We start from the raw sequence: 21874 nt of genomic DNA on the forward strand, positions 1-21874 counted from the left end.
TTTTAACAGATTCCACTTGAAAAGCAAAACTGCCAATGATAAGGGAAATATCAGAGGAGGGAATCGACAAAACCATACTTCTATAAATCTAAACAACGGCTATACACACAGACACGAAAACCCAAATACAAATTTGGTTTAATTAGTTTCTTTACCATTGCGTTCAACTAGGTTATGGTCAAGACCAACTAGGTTATGGTCAAGACCAACTAGGTTATGGTCAAGACTGTAGAAATCCGGAACAGATAACTTAACATTTTAGGCAAAATATCCTCGTCCTTATTAGAAATGTATTAAGTACATGTAGTCAGCCTATTTGTCAATATAAGCATGTCCTGTTTCAACCTAATTAGTTGAAAAAAAAATGCCTTTTTTGGCAACTTTGGTATTTCCATGTCAAATGTAAACTATATCTAAATTTCTTAAATCAGAGCTTACTTGGTAGAGGTGACTACCGTTGTAACATAAATGATACTGGTTCTATATTTGTAAAATAAGATGTTAATTAAGTGTCAGTCTCCGTATGGCTATGCATAAGGCAGTGGGTGAAACACGGTGTTAGTTTTTTTGTTTTGTTTGTTGTTGAAAAGTTAATTTGACTATTTACAGAAACAGAATCAAGAAAAAAAGACAAGACTTTCAAATCACTTTAACAAAATGAGTTTTAATTTCATTAAAATGGGCTGAAAATGTACATTTAAAGGGCAATCAAACTCGGTTTTTCTAACATTCCATTGAAAAAATCGGGGATCAAATAATGGTTTTTGAAATATTATTCTTGAGTGAAATTCTATAGTCAGATCAGTGGGTTTCTGACATGCATTTTTCTGATATTTTCTCATTTTGCCTAACTCTTTCGACAACTAAGTTTTTATTAGCTTGAAGCAAAAACAATACACTTATACTAATCATGATGTAATTGTATTAGTTGTCAACTAACACCGTGTCACTCCTCCATAGCATTCCTATGTAATCATAATTGTGCCACGCTGAATTATACTTTAGGTTAACCAGACATCGAGTATTACAAAAAAAAAATGTTTTTTTTTAAATAATCTAAGTAAATCATGCATTTGCAGTGTATAACTAGGATTTTTAATTTTCATCATCCGGAATCATTCTCGTCTAGTTTTAATAAGTGTTAACTAATATTCTTCAACGTCATGTCCTCTCTTTCTAGTCTGTGATCAACAGATATAAACGTGTTTCGTGAATTGCCATATCTGGTTAATATTATTTATTTCAATCATTATATGTTAAATATTATTTGTGAAGTTATTTTTTGCACTTTGGTATGAATTGCCGTTCATATGCATACACGTACAACATTGTCATGAATGAAAAACATAGAATCCTCATTTAATAAATCATTTAAATGTAAAATATTGGCTAAATATCCAGACCATACACACTGTTGAAAATTATAGATCTACCATTATGTTTTAAAGAAAAACACTTTGGTATAGGACGTACGTTCTGCTGGTTTACTTCTTTCGAAACATAATTCGCATGTTATGCCTCATGGACTACAAAAGACAAATTTTCTTTTCTGTCATGATAGAGATAAATAAAAAACTGAAATGGTTTTCATTTACGAACTTTAATATGTGATGTGCTCAGATGTTCGAGAAGAGGTAAGGAATACACTTCACAGAGAAATTTAGATGCACTTCAGGAGGTTAACCTAAGGTAATGAACATAAACGTTGAAATCAGTGATATGTTTGTATCATATTCAATTTCACCAAAGCCTATCATTTTCAAAAGTTTTCATTTGAAACAGAATGAAATCAATACAAGTTTCTTTAATGCTTAGATAAGATTGATTTAAAATGTTGAATGCAAACGTTCCAATGATGTGTAAGAGTTATGTCCCCTATCCTTGGTCTACCTCCTTGCAATTTGTTTCATAAAACCATTATGTCATAAATTTACACAAATAGGGAGAAGTAACATTGAAACATTACCTTAACTGTAACATTTAACAACGTGAAATATCAAGATCATTGAATACAAAACTGATGCTTGCTTAAATGTGAAGTTCACATTTCATTTTACCCGAATAAGAGAGAAAACTTCAAAACTAGTAATGAAAGTACATTGTATAATCTATCCATGCGAAAGTCAGTAATATGATAATTGTTTTCAGAATCGTAAGTGTAAGGAGAGAAGACTCTTCAATTTCCTTATCAACTATTTATTATACAGATGGTAATTAGACGTTTTAAAAATAAAGTATTTCAAGCAGCAACCATTATCTCCATTCGTTTTTTGTTTGTTTTTGTGTGTCGTGCATTACATATTGGAACAAACATTTTATGACCGCTTGATGGATGGGGATGTAAAATTTGCGATTGTCGTGCAAAGACTTTAAAAAAGTCATAACGGAGATTCTATATTTACGCATAATCAAGATTGTAAGAAACAAAACTACAAAATAGAATTGGTCTTGATCAAGTGAACAAGCTTTGCTGCCTTGTCAAGTTTAAAAATATATATTCAAAAAGCTTTGTGGCCGACAACAAGGATACTCTTCGTACCAGACTTCCAGCTGCAATTCCCGTCGTTCGTCAATATTTTCAGGCATTTCTTTTCAGGTTGTGCTACAATTTCCGTGTGTTCTGGTTCTTAATTATAAGGTACAAGTCCCAATTTTGCACTTTCTTCGGGCATCGTAACCAATTACCTGTGTTCTTTAATATTAAAAATCGACATGCATGTCTGATGTCACAACTCAATTCATCATCCATCTATGATTTCAAATAAAGGTCACAACAAAATTACGGAACACTAATCCGATCCAATATCAAGTCAAGACCCCTCTCCCCCCCCAAAAAAAAAATAATAAAAAATTGCAAGATAGATATTTCACATCCGGAGCAGCTGGAGCGCAATGGTTATGACTAGGTTTAGGCAATTCTAACGAAATGGCGAGTTAAATCTAGGTTTAAGAGCGTACGAAACCCCTTTTCCATTGTGGCGTGATTATACCGGTGGTGATTAAATAGTATTTGCATGTATAATCGGTACATTAGCGGTCACATCAGCTCAAGGAACAATTTACAAAAAAACAAAAAAAACAAAAAAAACAAAAACAAACAATCATTGCTGATTACGTCAAACGGAACTGACTGAAAAGAATTTGGGAAGATACCTTTTAAGACACATTTCCTTATACCCCTGGTTTAGGAGTCTGTTACGCAGATATTTATGGTGTTCAAGGATCAGAGAAGTTAGTACTTGTTCTAGCCTAGCGATTCAATTGTGAAATATAAACACTATATACAAGAGATGAATGTATATTGCTGCACAGATAAAGACAATTTATAATATAAAAACTAAAGTCGTGTCTTTGATAATTCAAGATATCAAATTTGAGATGGAGGTCCATTAAATAGGTAGAACAAGCTGTTTCTGTGGTCTCCTTTATCTCGAACTCTGGTAGATATATTGAAGGTAACCATTTACCAAAAAGAGAGTTGTTGGACAATACAACATTAATATATCTGTATGTGAATATTTCGCATTTTTTAAAATGTTTTTATTCTTGAAGATTCTGAAGAAATTCAGTATCGTTCATATGAGCATACTTACAATATACATCTTCTATAACACTAGATACTCATTTTTATGTATAAAACGAAAACTTAGTATTCTCAAGCACAGCTGTTTGAGTATAGTATGCGTGTAATTGAACAATCTAAAATGTTGCGAATGATTTGCCATGTAGATAATCATGAAAGACAATGGAATTTTTTCTCATGATCTAGATAGTCTACTCATGCAATGTTCCACAAAAAAGAAATGCATCATGGATTATTTTATAATGATTAACACAGATAAGCCATTGAAATTCTGATAGTTGTTTCAATCGTCAAGCCAGAAGTTAAGTAACACTCCACATAAGAATCATGCAAAATGTGATTCATGGTTGGAAAGCCTACATATTTTTATTTTTGATATTTTGTTTGAAATGTCATAGTAAACTTAAAGTTACATGTGGTTTTTCATATAACCCATGTTCATAGGAGATAAAAATTATATCGAATGCATTGTAGATTTCAAAATTAAGGGAGATAACTCTGTAAATGACACTCAAATACAATAGAATCTATTGTATTTTCATTGTTGACTATCTCTTAAGAGCAGACAGACATGAATGAATAATTACACATTTCACAATGTAGAACCATAAAACAACTTAATTATAAAAAATAAAAATATGTAGCCTTTTTTGGGGTGTATTACATTTTTCAGATTTTGCATGATTCTAACAAAGACTGCTTCTTAAGATGGGTTCGTAAAAGCGATAGTAAAATGAGTTGGTGGAATGTTAAATTTGACAATTAATAGGTTAAAACTATATCATGATTAATGAACGCAATAACGGTGCTTAAGGGCAAGGACCCCCATTTAACGAAGAACAGTAGGATACATATCTTAAACGTTAGTTGCAAAAATGTGTCAGTATCATAATAGTAAGTATCTATAGTCCTTAATGTAAGGGGAGAACACTTCTTCAAAAACGCTTATAATATAATATAACAACTTCTATTCATACAGATTAAGTAAGTAGGCTTAGAAGTTATAAGTTAGTCTCTGTAAGAATCACACAGTGGGTAGAACATGGCAAGAAAAAATCCACCATTATGGAAGATTTTATTTTTGACTATTTGCACCATCAGAATCAAAGAAAAAAGACGATTTTCCATATCACTTAGGTAAATTAAAATATAATTTCATTGACATGCATTGTAAATGAACATTTCAAGAGCAGATAACTCAGTTAAAAACCTTATTTTTTTCTAACATTCTATTGACAATTTCTGAGCAGACCTAGTGATGCAGAGATCAAATAATGGTCTTTACAAGTAAAGACATCATCTTTGAGTGAAATTAAATTGTTAGATCAGTTGGTTTTTGATATGCTTGTTTCTGATTTTCCATGATTTGCCTGATTCTTATATATATTTACACTTCATTGTTTTGTACTTTAACCTTATAATGAATTCAAAACATCCACTTTTGTTTCGTTAGTGTGTTGCACAATGCTCTGAAATATAAGACGTATTGAAAAGAAAAGAAAAAAAAACATGGATGGCGATTTAGAATTTGCAACAATTCTGCCAAGACATCATGAAAGCAGTAAATGTGAAGAAACTGATCATGAGGATCTGAAAGAAAATGAGACAGCAACCAAAACTGGCAGGAAACAAAATTTCAAAGCAGAATGGATCGTGGTTATTGCGGTTGTATTATTGCTGGCCTGTTCTATCATAAGTATATTAGTAATTGCAGTCTACTTAGCAGGTATGCATAATACGTTTGGCTCCTGTTTACTCTGATATTATCAAGTACATGTCTGGATAACGTTCTGCTTTCTATACCTTGGGCAGACATCTTAAAAGTTTTTGTCTTTAATTGCTTTTATGTCATGACATTAGAGCATGGAAGAATGAATTTTGAAAAAAAAGTATATATCGGTTATTTCGAATTACGATAATATGAATATAAGGTACGGTATTTAGGTAAACCTCTCGATCTCGTGTTTGCCCTTAATTTATTGCTAGACTGTATCCTTCAGAGTCATGTTTTTGCTCATGGATCTTTGTCATATTAGTATACGCATATACAATCCAGAAATTAAACGTACAATTAAAATGCTCCTATATTCTATATACTCCTATATACTTTTTCCGAACTACATACACGCAATAAACATACGAGGTCCGCGAACTGATACTGATTTGAATGCAATATCAAAATGTCACCAAGCAAAATCAGAAATGCTGTTATTCATTGGTATAATCTTCCTCTTTTGAACAGATTATTTTCATTAGTCCTTACGTTGTTAAAAAAATTATTGTTTTTTGTTTTTAAATTTTGTACATCTTACTATTACATATGGTCGAGATAAACTGTAATTGTAAAAAGAGTTTCAGTAATAAATGCTGTCCATTCCTCATTAACTACATGCTTTAATTTATTTTTTAGAAAACATCGTGGAAATGAACGACAGTTTGATTACTGCAAAGTTTTCTACGGTCAAAGTAAAAATCTGAAATACATTGGCAATTCGAAGTTTTGGCTATTACTACAACTTATTTTGAGTTTCAAAGCATCTTAAAGCTTTTTACGATAAAATATTGAACAAACAATTTGCATAACACTATTTCCCTTTCATCAGTATCTTATTATTTCAGAAACAATAGCCAATAATAAATCACTTGAACAGAAGTACATCGACTTGGATTCCCGACTCACAGAACATATAAGGACCATAGGTAAGTAAATGACTAATGAAATTTACTACCATGTTGATATCATGGTCAATGGATCAACGTACTGAGTTTTGACGATAATGCTAACATTTAAAGTTATTAATTGCTCAACTAGTTGCAAAAATAAGTACCTACAAATATCAGTACGATATACATATGCATTGGACAAATTTTATTTATTATCATGTTTGAATATGATCGTAACTTTGCGTCACTTTCAGATTTATCAAAAGGTAGAAATGAACTTTGGAGTGTTGACTCACGTGGTAAAAAAGACGAACATTGGACAACAAAGGAGTATAAAAACGGAGGTCAAAGAAATAATACGAAAGGTCAAAAAGGAGATTCGGGAGTTCGGGGTAATCCAAGAATTATAGGAATGAAAGGGGCTAAAGGAGAAGGAGGTTACCCTGGGACCGATGGATTACCTGGTATAAACGGTTTAAAGGGGGACCCTGGTCCAAAGGGTAAACCCGGTGTCAAAGGCATCAAAGGAAGTAGAGGAATAATTGGATTTAACGGAAAAAAAGGCGATAAAGGTGAGCATGGGATCAAAGGTAGTGTTGGAAATCAAGGTGTTAAAGGTGACACTGGACCTCGGGGTCCAAAAGGAAACTATGGAACCAACGGTAAAAAGGGAGAAAAGGGTCCGATCGGATTAGACGGCCAAAAGGGTGACAAAGGAGACAAGGGAGAAATAGGTCGCCCGGGCATTGATGGTTTACCGGGCATAAATGGATTAAAGGGGAAACCAGGTGGTAAGGGTGGTCATGGTGAGAAAGGGTCAAAAGGGAGTAAAGGATTAATTGGATTTACTGGACCTAAAGGCGATCCAGGGATCAAAGGTTCTGTTGGAAATCAGGGTGTCAAAGGTGACACTGGACTTCAGGGTCTAAAAGGAAACGTTGGAGACAAGGGACAGAAGGGAGCAAGGGGTCAGATTGGCAGTAGCGGCAAAAAAGGAGAAAAAGGTATTTTCAAAACTAGATTTGAAGTTGAATTGTATAAAAAGGCAAGTAAGGAATTGTTCATTTACAGGTTTAAAAAAAAGAGTTGGCTTAGAAAAAACTTATAATTTTGCTCAATAATCATTTTGTAAAAACCGACTCAAATAATAATAATGCATAATAATAAAATAAAAAAATAAGAAGAATAAACGATTTAAAAAATTAAAATACCAAAAGATTTCAGTTGATTTGTTTCCATACCTGATCGTGCTGATATGAAATCTGTGTAAATATATATGCATTTTCTTCAATTATAACGTGTGTTGAAGGTGGGTTAATCACTTGTGATGCTGGATGGATAGACTTTAGAAGAAGCTGTTATTACTTTGAATTTAAAGCAAAGAAAAACTTCAAACAAGCACAGGTGACATTTAAAACTTAGTGTAAAAAAATATCTTAATTATGCCCAAAAATAGAGAAATGTATATCAGAAACATATTCGATCGTACAAAAATGTTCAAAGTGAATGAACGATCTGCCGTTGGTCAATGGTCAGGATTGATAATCCTTAACTCTTGCAACTTTTTTATTTGACAACCTAAGGATATGCATTTACGTAAGGAACTGTCTACCTTAAACAAGTCAACATGTAGTCCTTTTGGGTTATTTGGGTTTCCCTTTGTTCTTTCCTTCTATATAGCCATTTCATCTTTCAATACACAAGCTTTGGTTTGCTTACTTAACAGGGAAATTCATTTGCAACCAATTGAATTTAACATGATTATTAAATTATTTCTTAGCTTAGAAAAGCATGCAATGACTAGAAATACGCTTGCATTACAAAACCAGAATATCACAAATATTTTGTATGAATACCAGAGACATAGTTCGTCACATTACTTAGTGTGTTAAAAACTGTTATCTCCTTTGATAAATTGTTACTTTCTTAATCATCCTGATGATGGCTTGCACTTAAGATCTTACATATATGTACCAGACACCTCCATGACCATCTGTATTGCCACTTATATTGGACTATTCCCTATGTCCAATCATTTTCGTTCATTTATTTCTGTCCTCTGACCTTCGCAATGTATTCTTTGGACTTTCGTTATTTCATTACCGGATGGAGTTTATCGTAAAGCTACTCTTTTGATGTAGCTAAGGTTATTCTACATACATGTCCAATCCATGATGTTTTTCTCCTTTTTATCTTCTGCGATATTTGAATGGTGCTTGTTTTCAGATACAGATAATTATAATTTTTTTTAACATTTTAGCATCATTTCTTCATTCTCTTACAAAGACCACACACACGTAAAAGTTAATATTGTGTTTTTAAATCCGATATTTACAATATAAAAAACGCATCCTTCCGTTTTCAGTCAAACAAGTCATGTTTAGCTCGAGTGCAAAAATAGTTCAGTTTATAAGGGGCGATAAACTACGCGTACCTTTTATTTTGGTTATTGTATGTTCTTAGTTGTGTGTGTCTGTTGTCCTTGTCTGGTCTTTTGATTTCCGCTAAAATATTAGAGTTTCCTTGATTACTATTTTACTTCTATGTCTGCTGAATGTTGTGTTGAATGCTACATGAACAATCAACAATGTGACTTATTGACTTTTTAATACTTTCTGATGTGCCAAATCAATCTCTGTAAGAATCAGGCAGTCAGGTGGAACATGGTATGAAAAAAACAATCATTTTGATAATTGGACTATTTGCACCATCAGAATTAAAGAAAACAAACACGATTGCCCATATCATGCTGGACCGCTGAGTTACAATTTCATTGAAATGCACTGAAAATGAACATTTCAAGGGCAGATAACTCTGTCAAAAACCTCATTTTTCTAAGATTATATTGAAAAATTTCTGTCCAAAGCCAATATGCAGAGATCAAATAATGGTCTTTTCAAATAGAGAAAGTATCCTTGAGTGGTGTTACATTGTCAGATCGGTTGGTTTTTGGCATGCATGTTTCTGATTTTTACAAACACTTACACTTAATATATATATATGTAGATATGCATAACGCATTTCATATGCTAAACACGGACTTTTGTCTTGGGTAAAATTTTTGAATCTTTAAAAACATTTCACTCATATGATTGATTACAATGAAATATTGATTCACGGAATTTTTTTGGTTGTTTTGCATTACTTTGATTAAACTTTATTTAACAATAGGATGATTGTAAATCGCATGGAGCATCGCTTACGAAGATAGACGATTTTGTGGAGAACTGGTTTCTAAAGTCACTTGTAAAAGGTAATCACATTCCTGGTTATAATTTATCTGTTTTTCACCTATTCTAAGCACCTTATTCTAAGCAAGTTATTAGAATTGTACAAGATTGTTTTTACCACGGGACCATGAATGGATTTCTGCGACAGTTTTCCGCCATTTTACATTTCCGAATTTCTACAGTCTTAATGGGAGAAACAGATTCTTCTCAAATGCTCCCGGGGGTTACAAGATTTCTCCAGTCTCGATAGTTCAATTTAAGATTTAACCCACTTGCTGAAGTTTTGATCGAAATCTAAAATCTAAAATTTAACTATCTCGTGTAGAGAAATCTTGTAATTCCCTCGAGACTGAAGATCCAATTTTCTTTTATTATTTTCATTGCACTAACATTTCTGGATGATGTGGTTAACTCAAAGTCCAAATTTGAATTCCAAACAAAATTTCCTCTAAGAAAAAATGAAACTCTGGTAAATTCAGAAATCTATGAACGGACGAAACTTTGAGAAATGTTCAACCATAGTAAAAGAATAAATTATTTGAAAGTGTAAATATAATCGATGTAATTAAACAGTAACATGTTCTCTCCACGTGTAGATAGAACATGTGATCATTCAAATGGCCAGTAAACCATGAAGTTCAAAGACAGAAATTTAGCATTTTTGGAAGCATTATTTCACTAACGTCACAAAAGTTGGTGTTACAATCTCGAATCAAAATGTTACTCTAACAAATGATACACAATGAAAGGAACCCAATTCTTCATTTGTAAATGAGTCATTCTCATCAATTTAATGAGCTCAAGAAATTTCCTCAGTGTGTACTAGGGGCGTAGATACCAAAATATCAGGTCTATCAAATTTATTATTTGTGTCAATAATCAACCTTGCAAAAGCCTGATATATTACATAAGACATTGAAAAAATGACTCCCTGCATTACAAGTAATTATTTAGTAAGCTTAGTCAATTAAAAAAAAACAATAACATAACAAATAATGAGTTACGTAATATGAACTCTCAATGCATTAAGTCTATACAATCTATACATATAGTTTATATAATAGATAGTAAACCATGTATCATATCATGTAAATATATCTACAACATGTGTACTATCCATGAAACACACTAGATTGATCCCAAAAATTGCTTAACTGTCAAACTAAAGATAAAACAGAGAAGAATCAAAATGTTAACAAAACAAACTACATGTAATTAATATAGACCACTGGTACACAATATAAGATTACAACACAGTAGTTACTGCAAGCTCTTACATAACGTATTAACTTGTCGTAACTACGCAGACTTTTTGTATCGCTCTAGATTCTTACATTTAGGCTCCTGGGACAGGGTTATACTGCAGCAAGATTGAAGTCATCACTACAGAAGATTGTGGATCGTTACGGTGTATCTATCTACACCATGAAAATCGATTTGTTCAACATGTCATACTTTTCCTCTCCTCTTTCGTCTACCCCGGACTTTACTTTTTATGAGCAACTCGGCGGATGATTTTAGAAAAGCAGAGGGTCGCTTACCTGTATCTGGTCCATGCTCCCAGTTTTTAGTGTTGTCCGAGTTCCTCGTTTACTTATGTTACTTTGAATGTATTATTTTAGTTGTTTTCTGTTCTATGTCGTTTTTGTTTGTTTTCCATGTCTGGTCTTTGTCCCTGGATTATATTCTGTTGATTTCCGCTAGAATCTTGGTTCCCTTGATTACTCTTGATTTTCTCTAGAATTTGTTCCCTTGATTACTCTATCACAAGAATTACTATATTACCATTTTCTGCAGAATCACGAAAAAATGCAAATCTCACATAATAACTCACAGACGTTAAGGAATGAAAGTAAATAAAATATAAATGTGAATAACAGCTACATCAGAGTGAGTCTCAGAAATCACAAATCCCAATGAATTATTTCACAACTTGTACAATATATATTTGACTTCTATGAAAATAAAGACTCAACTGACTAAATAATAGAAACAAACTCTGAATTGCTGAGACCTCCAATGCCAATCAAACTCCAAAATCAAGCAGACAACCAAGAACTTAATCTACATTAAAACTTTCTCATCTCATCTGAATGTACTAAAACTACCTGTAAACTATTTCAATATATATGATTAGCAGAACTACATATTTAGATCAGAGTCAATAACCAATACATAACAACATTTTTATTTTACTATCAAAATGAAATTATTAGGAATAAATGTAATGTTCAAAAGATAAAGTGACAATATAAAGTAAACATGCATCGAAAGCACCTTGGTATATGCTCACTCGCAATTTTAACTGTCGTTTGTGGTTTGATTGATTAAAACCCTTATTTTATGTATAATAAAAAAATAAGTGAAGATGTGGTTCATGTGATTCATGCATGTCAAAAACCACCACATTCACTTTCATTTCTAAATCAGAAACAGACCACATTACCAGCCTGAGTTTGTCATAGATGTGTTGCGCTTTCGAGATAAAAATTACGTAGATTATGTATAAAATTAGCACTTTGCAAGAATTATCGTTCTTGATTTGTTTCTTTATTTGTGTGATTTTTTTTTGTTGGGTTTAGTGAGAGATGAATATATAATTTTCTTATATATACAAAAATGTATACAGAAAGGAATATCGTTACGTGAAACAATAGTATATGTGAACCGAAAAAGCATCGTTTGTTCGACCGGTTTGTTCTACAATAGTCAATATCTGAATTTCCTAAAGACTATTACTACATATTCCCCATCCATAAGACCTTTTAATGCTTTACACATTGGGCTTTTGATATAAATAACCATCTCTTAAATGTAAATCTTCCCCGTGAGGTCCGGGTGTTAAAATAATAGGTCTGCAGCAGCGCTAAGCTTGTCGTAAAAGGCGACTAAATAGTGCTCAGAACCTTAGCCGGGGGCTAGGCCGCTCTACCCACAGAGCAACTGGGATGTGTGCCCCAGGTGGTGGAATGGGGCTACCCCTGGCGTGTTACATGCTGGGGTTGGCAGGCTATAATACGGAAAACCTGACCGCAAACCATAGTGGTGCACCGTGTTGGGAAAGATGCCACGTTCCTCGCACGTGAAAGAACTCTACTGTGGTATTCTCCCGGAGTAGGAAACATAGGGCTCCGCCACAGGAGGCTAAATTGCCCTACCCTACCCATCTCTCCCTATTTCCAGTGGCAATCAAAATTTGTTGACCCCATTGTCCTTGTGTCCCATCCTTTTTTCATTTCATCATCATTTCATGTTCATTTTATCATCCATTTCATGTTCATTGTCTGAATATAGCTGAAATATTGCTCGGACGTTAAACCCCAACAAACAAAACAAACTTAAATGTAATCTACATCATGATATCATAGTGTAGTAACATTTGGTGCGACAAGAAAATGAAGAAAAAGTCATACATATGAAATATTATATAAAAAAAATAAAGCTAAGAGGGTGATGGAGCATTGTGACCTGGAGGTAATCATTACCCATGGCCAATGTGTTTTCAAGGGGTAAAGAATTCTCTACCACCCTTTAAGCGATGTGTTATAAGAATTCAGTGCTTTAGAATTTAACAGCAATGACATAAATATTCATTACAACACTTTGTTTTCCAATCACCATTTAAAAAGTGTTTGGATACAGATTCATAGTAGAACTGGCATCATTTTTATTGGTCAATGTTTTATCAATTATCGTTGCATAAAACGAACGACTGATAAAGATTGAACCTGTACCTAATATTGACTGGAACCAGATAAGCTGTCCGCGATAGGGTAATAGACACTCTCTGAGGCATATGATAGAGCAGAATATTACCTTCGTATTGAACCAGTCAAATTGACGTGAAGTATAGTAATATCAAATATTTTACTAGGAAATTCAATACACTACAACCGAATGTACTCAATCATACTTTAAAACTTACAGTTCATCGGAAATAACGCTAACAAAGTTTGTGTTTCTTTAATTGCAGTATTTTTTTTCATAAACAGATAGAAAAGCAGGAAGTACTTATTTTGGACTTCATGATATAGACAAAGAAGGTACGTTCATATGGGTTATGGACAATTCGATACTAACATTCAGTGACTGGGGATCGAATAATCCGAACAATTATAAAAACAATGAGGACTGTGGACACTTTTGGGATTATGATGACTACAGGTGGAACGATGTAACGTGCTCCAGAAAATTAGGTTATATTTGTGAAAAAAACGTTTGATAACTTACCACTGAGACCATATAAAAATCGATATTTTTCTGAAAGACCTCCATGTGCGGTTCGCATGATCCCATAGGTTATTTATTATTTACCATCAATTAAATAAAGAAGTTTCTTATAACGAAATATATTTTCGATTAGATTTTATAATTGCAAAATGAATAATCAAAGAACACTTCTATAACTGGTGAGACCTCAGCAGAGAGTTTCGAGTTTCAAAGTGTTCAAGTTACAAGAACAATTGTATCACCTATAATATATGCAATATAACACATTTGAATTCCAATTTGTTTGTGTTAAGATAGAGTTCAAATTGGTATTACAAATTGGTATTTCAAATCATTAAAGAAAGGTTTCTTACTAATTAAAAAAAGAATCATACTAATATTAGCAGTAGGTCTAAGGTAGAACTAATATTTAAAACAAGTTTTTTGAAAAACAAAATGTACTAGTTTTTAAGCAAGCACGTAATAAATATTCTTGTATGACGTGGCATGACATTCTGTAGACCAAAGACGTATTTAAATGGTGATAAACATACTTTGTATTACTAGCCTCATCGATTGACTGTGTTGTTTATATACATACGTTTTATCATATTCTATCGACCACACAGTGACATGCGATCTACTATGACCTGTACTTCGTGCAACACATAAACTGCGTCCTTTCATAACATGTAAGAGACTAGTCTCTTAAGAATCGACATAATGCGATGAGACTCCACAGTTTTACAACTCTCTTGATATTTATATCATTATTACCCATGGTATTCTGAAATAGTATATCTAAAGAGTGTTTCTATTTTTACACAAGTTATACGAAAAAATCTGGTTTGAAGTATTTCACACTTAAAAACCAAAATATCGGTAATACGGAGAATTAGCTTGTTAGGGATTGGACTTTCCATGCTTGGTAGGGATTGGGAAATCCATGGGTATTTTTTTTTTATTTTTTATTTTTTTTTTTTTTTTGCAAGAGTTATTTTTATTGTATTATTGAAATCTATGTAAGGTGTATTATTCAACTACTCTCAGAAATATCTTGCTATACGTCTTATTATATAGACGGTATTGACCTGATGTATTTAATGATAACAAATAAGATATCTCTAGACCTTAATACAGACAATATTTTGTATTGTAATTGAAATATATCATTTTAAAGAGTCTGGCTTTGAAATTCGAGGCACTTATTATCTAAACTAGTAAATGATATATTTCCCAATTTAATCGTTGAATCAAGATTCAACCTTCTCAGTTTGCAAAGGACTTAACATCTGGTGTCATCATGTTATAGAAATTAAACCAGCTCGTTTGTACTGTGGGATAGTAAAGACATCCATTTATTATCATTTAATTTGGATTGTTAGAATTTGCAAGACGATGATAGAGGTCCTACTTTTATACTAAGTGTTTTATGAATTCGAAAGAAATTTCACGCTTGAATTGAAAAATTCGTCTTTACAAATATTAACATAGAAAAGGAAAGGCAATATTGAAAAGTGTTACATTAATGTTCAATTTGAATATGTATATAATGAAAACAACGATGCTGCTCGAGAGCAAAATCCCCATCAGATTGTACGTGAAACAAAAAACGTAATGAAAATATAATCTTACTTGTAGGTACCCTTGGATCATCTTTCTATTAAACGCGTCACTATAAAAATAGTAAGTATCCATAAGTGTTTATTTATAAAGATTAAAAGTCTTCTCCTCTTACAGTAATGACTATGGATACTAACTGTTTTATACTGACGCGATGATAATCCTAAATTAAGTGGTAGCTTTGTAAGAATCATGCAAATCCTGTAATATGTGATACACCAAAAAAGCTACATATTTTCAATTTTGTTATTAAGTTTCTTTGTACATAAAAATCGATATGATATATATTCTTTCCAATCTGTCTGCTCTTAATGGATAATCCACATTCAAAATCAAACAGTTTCTATTGTATTTTAGTGTCATTTACACAGTTATATCCATTTAATTTTGAATGCTTCAGTACATTCTATATTATAGTATTAATGTATGGCCTTTTCCATATTGGCCTTGGATGGCTGTAATGGCCCTCGGCGTTGCCTCGGGCATTAGAGTCATCCTCGGCTATTATTAATACCTCGGGAATGTTACAGGGCCAATTTGGAAAAGGCCATGCATTGATACTTTCATTAACAAACTTTATTTCAGTACGCAGTCAGAATCTATTATCAATACATATGATTTCACATTAATGAAACATAAGTTCATATCTCAATGAATCAAATATTTATGTAAATAAATCATGAAGGTTTTGTTGTCTCTTTGAATACACTCCCTAAAAAAAAACAAACAAACAATCAAAAACAAAAACAAAAAATAAAAAAACAAGACAAACAAAACAAAAAAAAATCGTAAATTTATAGACAAGTACAAGATTTAGATCATCAGCTAATTAATCACGTGACCAGTCGCCCGATATTCGACATCTCAAAAACCATGACTTTTCAGACATCCATAATTTACGAAATATTTGGGTGTTACCGTCATCATTTTTGGGTTTATTGATACTGTCCTAGTTTGTGACCCGGGATATTTCAAAAAACAAACAAATAATTTTGCCATTTTTGACGTAAAGACCGTGCTTTAAAGGCATTTTGATCTGGAATCAAGCTATTTTCAACTGTTGTGGGAACTCTTTTGACAGAGCGCACAAGGTAGGTGAGTAAAAAGAGAAAAAGAAATGTACTTTGAGGATTAATTTCAACACCAAAACATCGTGCAAAACAATGAGATTTGACTGCACATTTGGTCTTTGAAAATCACTAAAACACTAAAGTCGCCTTTTTTCTTTAGCATTTCTGTATAGAAAAGTATGTTTTCCCGCTTCGAGATTTCATTTTTGTTGCCTTTTTCCAATAATCAACCCCAAATCGTAAATTTAAGCCCAAGATTAAACATACCTAATAATTAAATGTACTTAGTCCCAGCACCATCTTAGGGACGCTTACCCGACCGGTGCACAAGGTCCATGCTCCCAGGTTTTAGTGGTCCGAGTCCGAGTTGCTCATTTGCTTTTGTTACTTTGTATGTATGATATTAGTTACTTTATGTTATTTGTTGTGTATGTCTGTTGTCCGTGTCTGGTCTTTGTCCCTGCATTGATTATATTCTTTTGATTACCGCTATAAGCTTGGTTCCCTTGATTACTCTTTCAGCAATTTTAAATATCCTAATCTAATTAATTGAGTTACTAGGTCACTCTTAATTAAATTTTTCACTTACATGTATTTTGTATGCACGCCATTTTGATTTAGTTCATAATGGCCCCGCATTGATGCACTGTTTTGAAATTCGTAGTGCATGGCTGTGATTTCGTAATGACCGGCTGTAGAAATTTCTGGTCCGTAATGACCAGAAATGTTTGGTTCATAAAGGATGGGCATTTCTATATATATTGTAGTAAGTTGATTAATAAAATATGAAAAACCACAAAATCCAAAAATAAAGATATGTAAGTCTATCAAACCATGAGTCACATTTTGTATGATTCTTATCTGGAGTACTTCTTAAGAATTTTAATACAGTTCCCCAAAACCGCCAGCTTAGTTTTGTTTGTGTGATGCTTTAAAACGTGGAAAATATGACGTTAAAATATTGAAAAAAAGAAGACATGCATGCGGATTAAGAATTTTCGAATCCTGCCACGACAAAAAGAAACTAGCAATGGTGCATATTCTAAGTTTTTGCCAGCAAATTTATCAACAACAGAAAATATAAACAAAGCTTGAAAACAGAATGGATCGTTATGGTCGCGGTTGTACTACCGCTAATCAGTTCTGTTATAAGTATAATTATATATATGATGTTTCTGCGGAAGGAAGCATTTAAGGTATCAGAAATCATAGCTCTAGTAAACCAGAAAAAAAACGCTTAATGCTATCAGAAAAGCAAAGTGTAAAAATGGCATTATTGATTGTTTGTTTGTTGGTGTTTAACGTTCGAGCAGCAATATTTCAGCTATATTCAGACGATGAACATGAAATGGATGATAAAATGAACATGAATGATGATGAAATGAAAAAGGGATGGGACACAAGGACAATGGGGTCGACAAATTTTGATTGCCTCTGGAATTAGTGAGAGGTGGGTAGGGTCGGGCAATTTAGCCTTCTGTGGCGGAGCCCAATGGTTTCTACCATTGCAAATGGTAGTTCAAGGTTACCGATGACTTTTCACCTTAACCTTTTTAACAAGCAATATAATTCCACAAACAATTTGATACATAAATAAATACAAAAAAAAACTATGATTACAAAGATCATATTTGCCAAAACATATCAAAAGACCTCTATCCTTGAGCTTCGACCTTGATCGTTGGAGGAAACACTTCTTGTTCCCTAAGCAAATATATGTTATACATCAATAAAATCTAGAACCACATTGATAATATCACTGAAATAATTAATGACCATACTAAAGGCAAAAAGCATTTAATATCCGGTTTGAAGGCTTTTACTCCAAATATTTTAGAAAATACTGAATGGAAAACCGTATTTTTCTTCTAGATTTTCTTATTCGAAAGTAGCATTTTATTTGTATCGTACTTTATTTATAAGAAAATCAATAAGACCTGTTTTAATGTTTTTAACTCCAAAACGTACCATCGGCACTTTTTGAACTGTTTATAATCTTGATTCAATCAAGATGCCAATTTTGCATGTGCAACATTATTCATATATGGTACCACTTTAGAGTTATTATAACATGGCTAGGTTAAAACAAGGAATACGATACCTGTTGACCTTGACAATTTTTAAGAACACAATATATCATCTTAGATTAATGGTGAAAGTCCCAAGTTTCTTACGTATAAAAAAAAATAAGAAACCATTTTAGACATCGAGTAACCGGGGCGACGTTGAATCTTTTCATATTTTAGTCATATTGTACTACATATACGGTATACGTTTTATTGTAACAATATGCAGCTGTTGACTTTTGTAAATTCATGGTTGTTTCCGAATTAATTTTTTTTTTACAAAATATGACATTCTATTTTTGGGCAGAAAACTCCCTTTCTAAAAACGAAATCGTTAAGCAGGGTCAGTATAAAAACCGAGGAATTGATGTTAGCTCAGTTAAAACAGATGAAAGGAGGTTCCTTGTCTTTAGAGTGATCCCGATGCCAAAGGGTCCAAAGGGAGTAGAGGAATCATTGGGTTTGACGGTTATAAAGGTAATAGAGGTGATTCTGGGATTACAAGTCACGTTGGTAAATAACGTGTCAGACGAGAAACTGAACCTTAGGGTGCAAATAAGGGTAACAAGAAAATTACCGAACACTAATCCGATTCATAACCAAGTCAACTTCAAAATAAATCTGGAAAAATAGATATAACACCACCGGAAAAGTTGGTACCGTAATGGTCCTGAATTGGTACCGGCATTTTAAACGAAATTGTGGATTAAATCTAGTTTTACAGGGCGCTTTACATCACTCGTCTATTGTGGCGTGAATATAAAGGTGGTGATTAAAAAGAATGTGCATGATATTGTCATAATCGGTTAATCAGCGGTCACATCAGCACAAAGAACATTTACAAAACACTATCATTACTCATTATTTCAGACGAAACTGAGTAATTTTCAAATAAGGACTGATATCTAGAAAATAATTTGGTAAGAGATGACGGTTTATTGCTGAACAGGTAAGGAAAATTTATGATATTGAAATTAAAGTCGTCTCTTACATCATAACTCTTAGTGCTGAGATTATCGCTGTTGTCAAATTCAAGATGTAGGTCCAAATAAGATGCAAAACAAGCTGTTATTGTGGCCAACTTTATCGCGAGCTTTGGTGGATATATTGACGGTAACCATTTACTAAAAGAAGGGTTGTTGAAATACCATAAATCATTAATATATCTGTCTATAAAGTTAAAGAATTTAGCATCATTTAAATATTTCTTTACGGGATTCTGAAAAAACTCAGTATCGTATGAATACAAACACAAATCGGTTAGAATAGGAGCACAGTTATTGCCCATTGGAATTTCAACTTGTTGTTGACAAATAGCTCCCCCAAATGTAACAAATATGTTATTGATGAAAATATCAAGCATATATATCGCAGAAAAGAAGCGTTTGAGACCACGGATGTAAGTGAGCAAGTCATCAGACCGACAGAAACGACATAAAAGGCGATAAAGGAGACGAAGGAAAACATGATATTTCAATTTTCGACATGTACATGATGTAAAATTGTATAAACAATTGTGAAGTCAGAGAAAAGTTTTAGAACTAGCGCAGGTAAGAAGTTTTATCAAAATTTAAAAAATTGTGGAGAGCAAATGGTAGGGTGTTATATCAAAATGAAAAATACAGGAGAACTAATGTCAGGGGATATCAAAAGGAAATATAATTGGCAAAACACGTTTAAGAACACATAAGCTGGGAGGACAAACAACAGGAAAATCAAAACGTTAAAACATATTGACAGCACAAATCCTATTTAATAAAAAACTGGAAGAGGATAAGTCATGTGTACCGACGCAGGGAGCAGATATACCCGGTGCTGCCCACTGAAAATCATGTCGGGTAATGAGGCTGAAAATAAAATCATATCAACGTCAGTTTTCAATATCAGAAAGTCACTTCCTTTGAGTATAGTCAAAAACCACGCGCGCGGTTCCTGAAACGTCTCATTGATGTTATTTAGTGCTATCAAAGTAGAAGAAAATACCATAGAGCTTTAAAATGACTCTAATGACTCTTTAGTAGCAGTAGCATTGTAGTTCCTTATTATTATATAAGGAGGTCGAATTTTTAAACGATATTTTTGACCAAGTTTTGTTTACTTATCTAATGCATCAAAACACACTTGAATCCATCACTGCATAATTGTACATAAGTGTAAATTTACATCGTGTCCATACATATTTTCCCTCTGTAATTGTTATTGTGTAACGAGAAATGATACGTTGTGGTCTATTAAACATGAATCGTTACAAAATAAAGTCTCTGAAAACATCTCACTGGAACATACATGAAAAAAAATTACAGTTGGAGCTGTTCTGGAATCATTTACGTGTAAATTTTTCTTCATCACAGGTGTAAAACCATTATAAGAAGCCCCTTAGGTTTCTATGTTAAATGTAAAATGCTTCAAGGTCATTAACTTTTCTAAAAATTGTGAAATTGGACATTGAGAAGTTTTATTATAAAGGGTACTATTTAAACACACTTTTATTAAATATCAGCAAACATTTAATGATTTTCGAAAAAACGATCAAGTGAAAGTAGATTGGCGCTAACACTGCTACGTTCATTTTGAAAATCAAACATATCAAGGCGCTTAACTTCTAGATATATAACATTAGCCTGTAGTTCTAAGTTAAAAAAAAAACGCTGTGTTCAGAGTTTTGTTCTGGTATCAAAATACTTAAAAAGACATAACATGTTTGCATTATTGACTGATTCATTAAGTGTAAGTGTTTGTAAGAATCAGGCAAAATGGAAAAAAAATCAGAAACATGCATGTCAAAGCCACCCCACAGATCTGACAATAAAATATTACTCAAGGATACTTTCTATATTTGAAAAGACCATTATTTGATCCCTGCCTCACTGGCTTTGAGCAGAATTTTTTCAATAGAATCTTAGAAAAATTAGATTTTTGACAAAGTTTTCTGCCATTGAAATGTTCATTTTCAGTGCATTTCAATGATATTATAACCCAATGGTCCAGCATGATATGGCAAATCTTGTCTGTTTTCCTTGATTCTGATGGTGCAAATAGTCAAATTATACTATCAAAATGATGGGTTTTTCTAAACCATTTGTCACCAACTTCCTGATTTCTTACAAGGACTGACGCTTAAAAAGATATGCGTGTTAGCAATTTTTTTTCTGGTATATGGAGGTAATGTTAACGTTTTTAATTTACGTACGAATATGTATCATCAGGTTGCCAGTTCATAAATGCTATTTTTAAATAGCCAAGATGACAAAGTGGCTAAGACCGTTGAATAGAGAGGATTGATACAATTTGCAACATATATCTGCGGATTTGCCTCGCATCCAGAATTGTTTGTTGATCCTTTAGCGAATAAGGAACCGTATGTCTTGTCTGACATACTCAGCAATGTAGTCTCTCATGTTTTAGGGCGCTCGGTCAACTAGGGGAAAC

The 21874-nt window shown here is 32.9% G+C and overlaps 1 protein-coding gene across 2 annotated transcripts; it reads left to right on the plus strand.

Annotated features, from left to right (window-relative positions):
* Positions 1–4362: 4362 nt before the first annotated feature.
* Positions 4363–13825, plus strand: LOC148607559 (uncharacterized). Of its 2 annotated transcripts, none has more exons than XM_088544389.1 (7): positions 4363–4720; positions 5037–5309; positions 6203–6283; positions 6502–7251; positions 7557–7651; positions 9419–9500; positions 13451–13585. In XM_088544389.1, exons 2-7 carry the CDS (start codon positions 5093–5095, stop codon positions 13471–13473), a joined length of 1248 nt encoding a protein of 415 aa, XP_088400515.1. In that variant the 5' UTR covers positions 4363–4720; positions 5037–5092; the 3' UTR covers positions 13474–13585. The 2 variants fall into 2 exon arrangements, with proteins under 2 accessions (XP_088400515.1, XP_088400514.1); XM_088544388.1 differs by having other exon boundaries at positions 4369–4720; positions 13470–13825.
* The last annotated feature ends 8049 nt before the right edge of the window (positions 13826–21874 follow it).

The sequence above is a fragment of the Perna viridis genome, chromosome 9 (genome assembly GCF_037379345.1).
Source record: "Perna viridis isolate PV_CMFRI_1.1 ecotype Kerala chromosome 9, ASM3737934v1, whole genome shotgun sequence".
Classification (NCBI taxonomy): domain Eukaryota; kingdom Metazoa; phylum Mollusca; class Bivalvia; order Mytilida; family Mytilidae; genus Perna; species Perna viridis.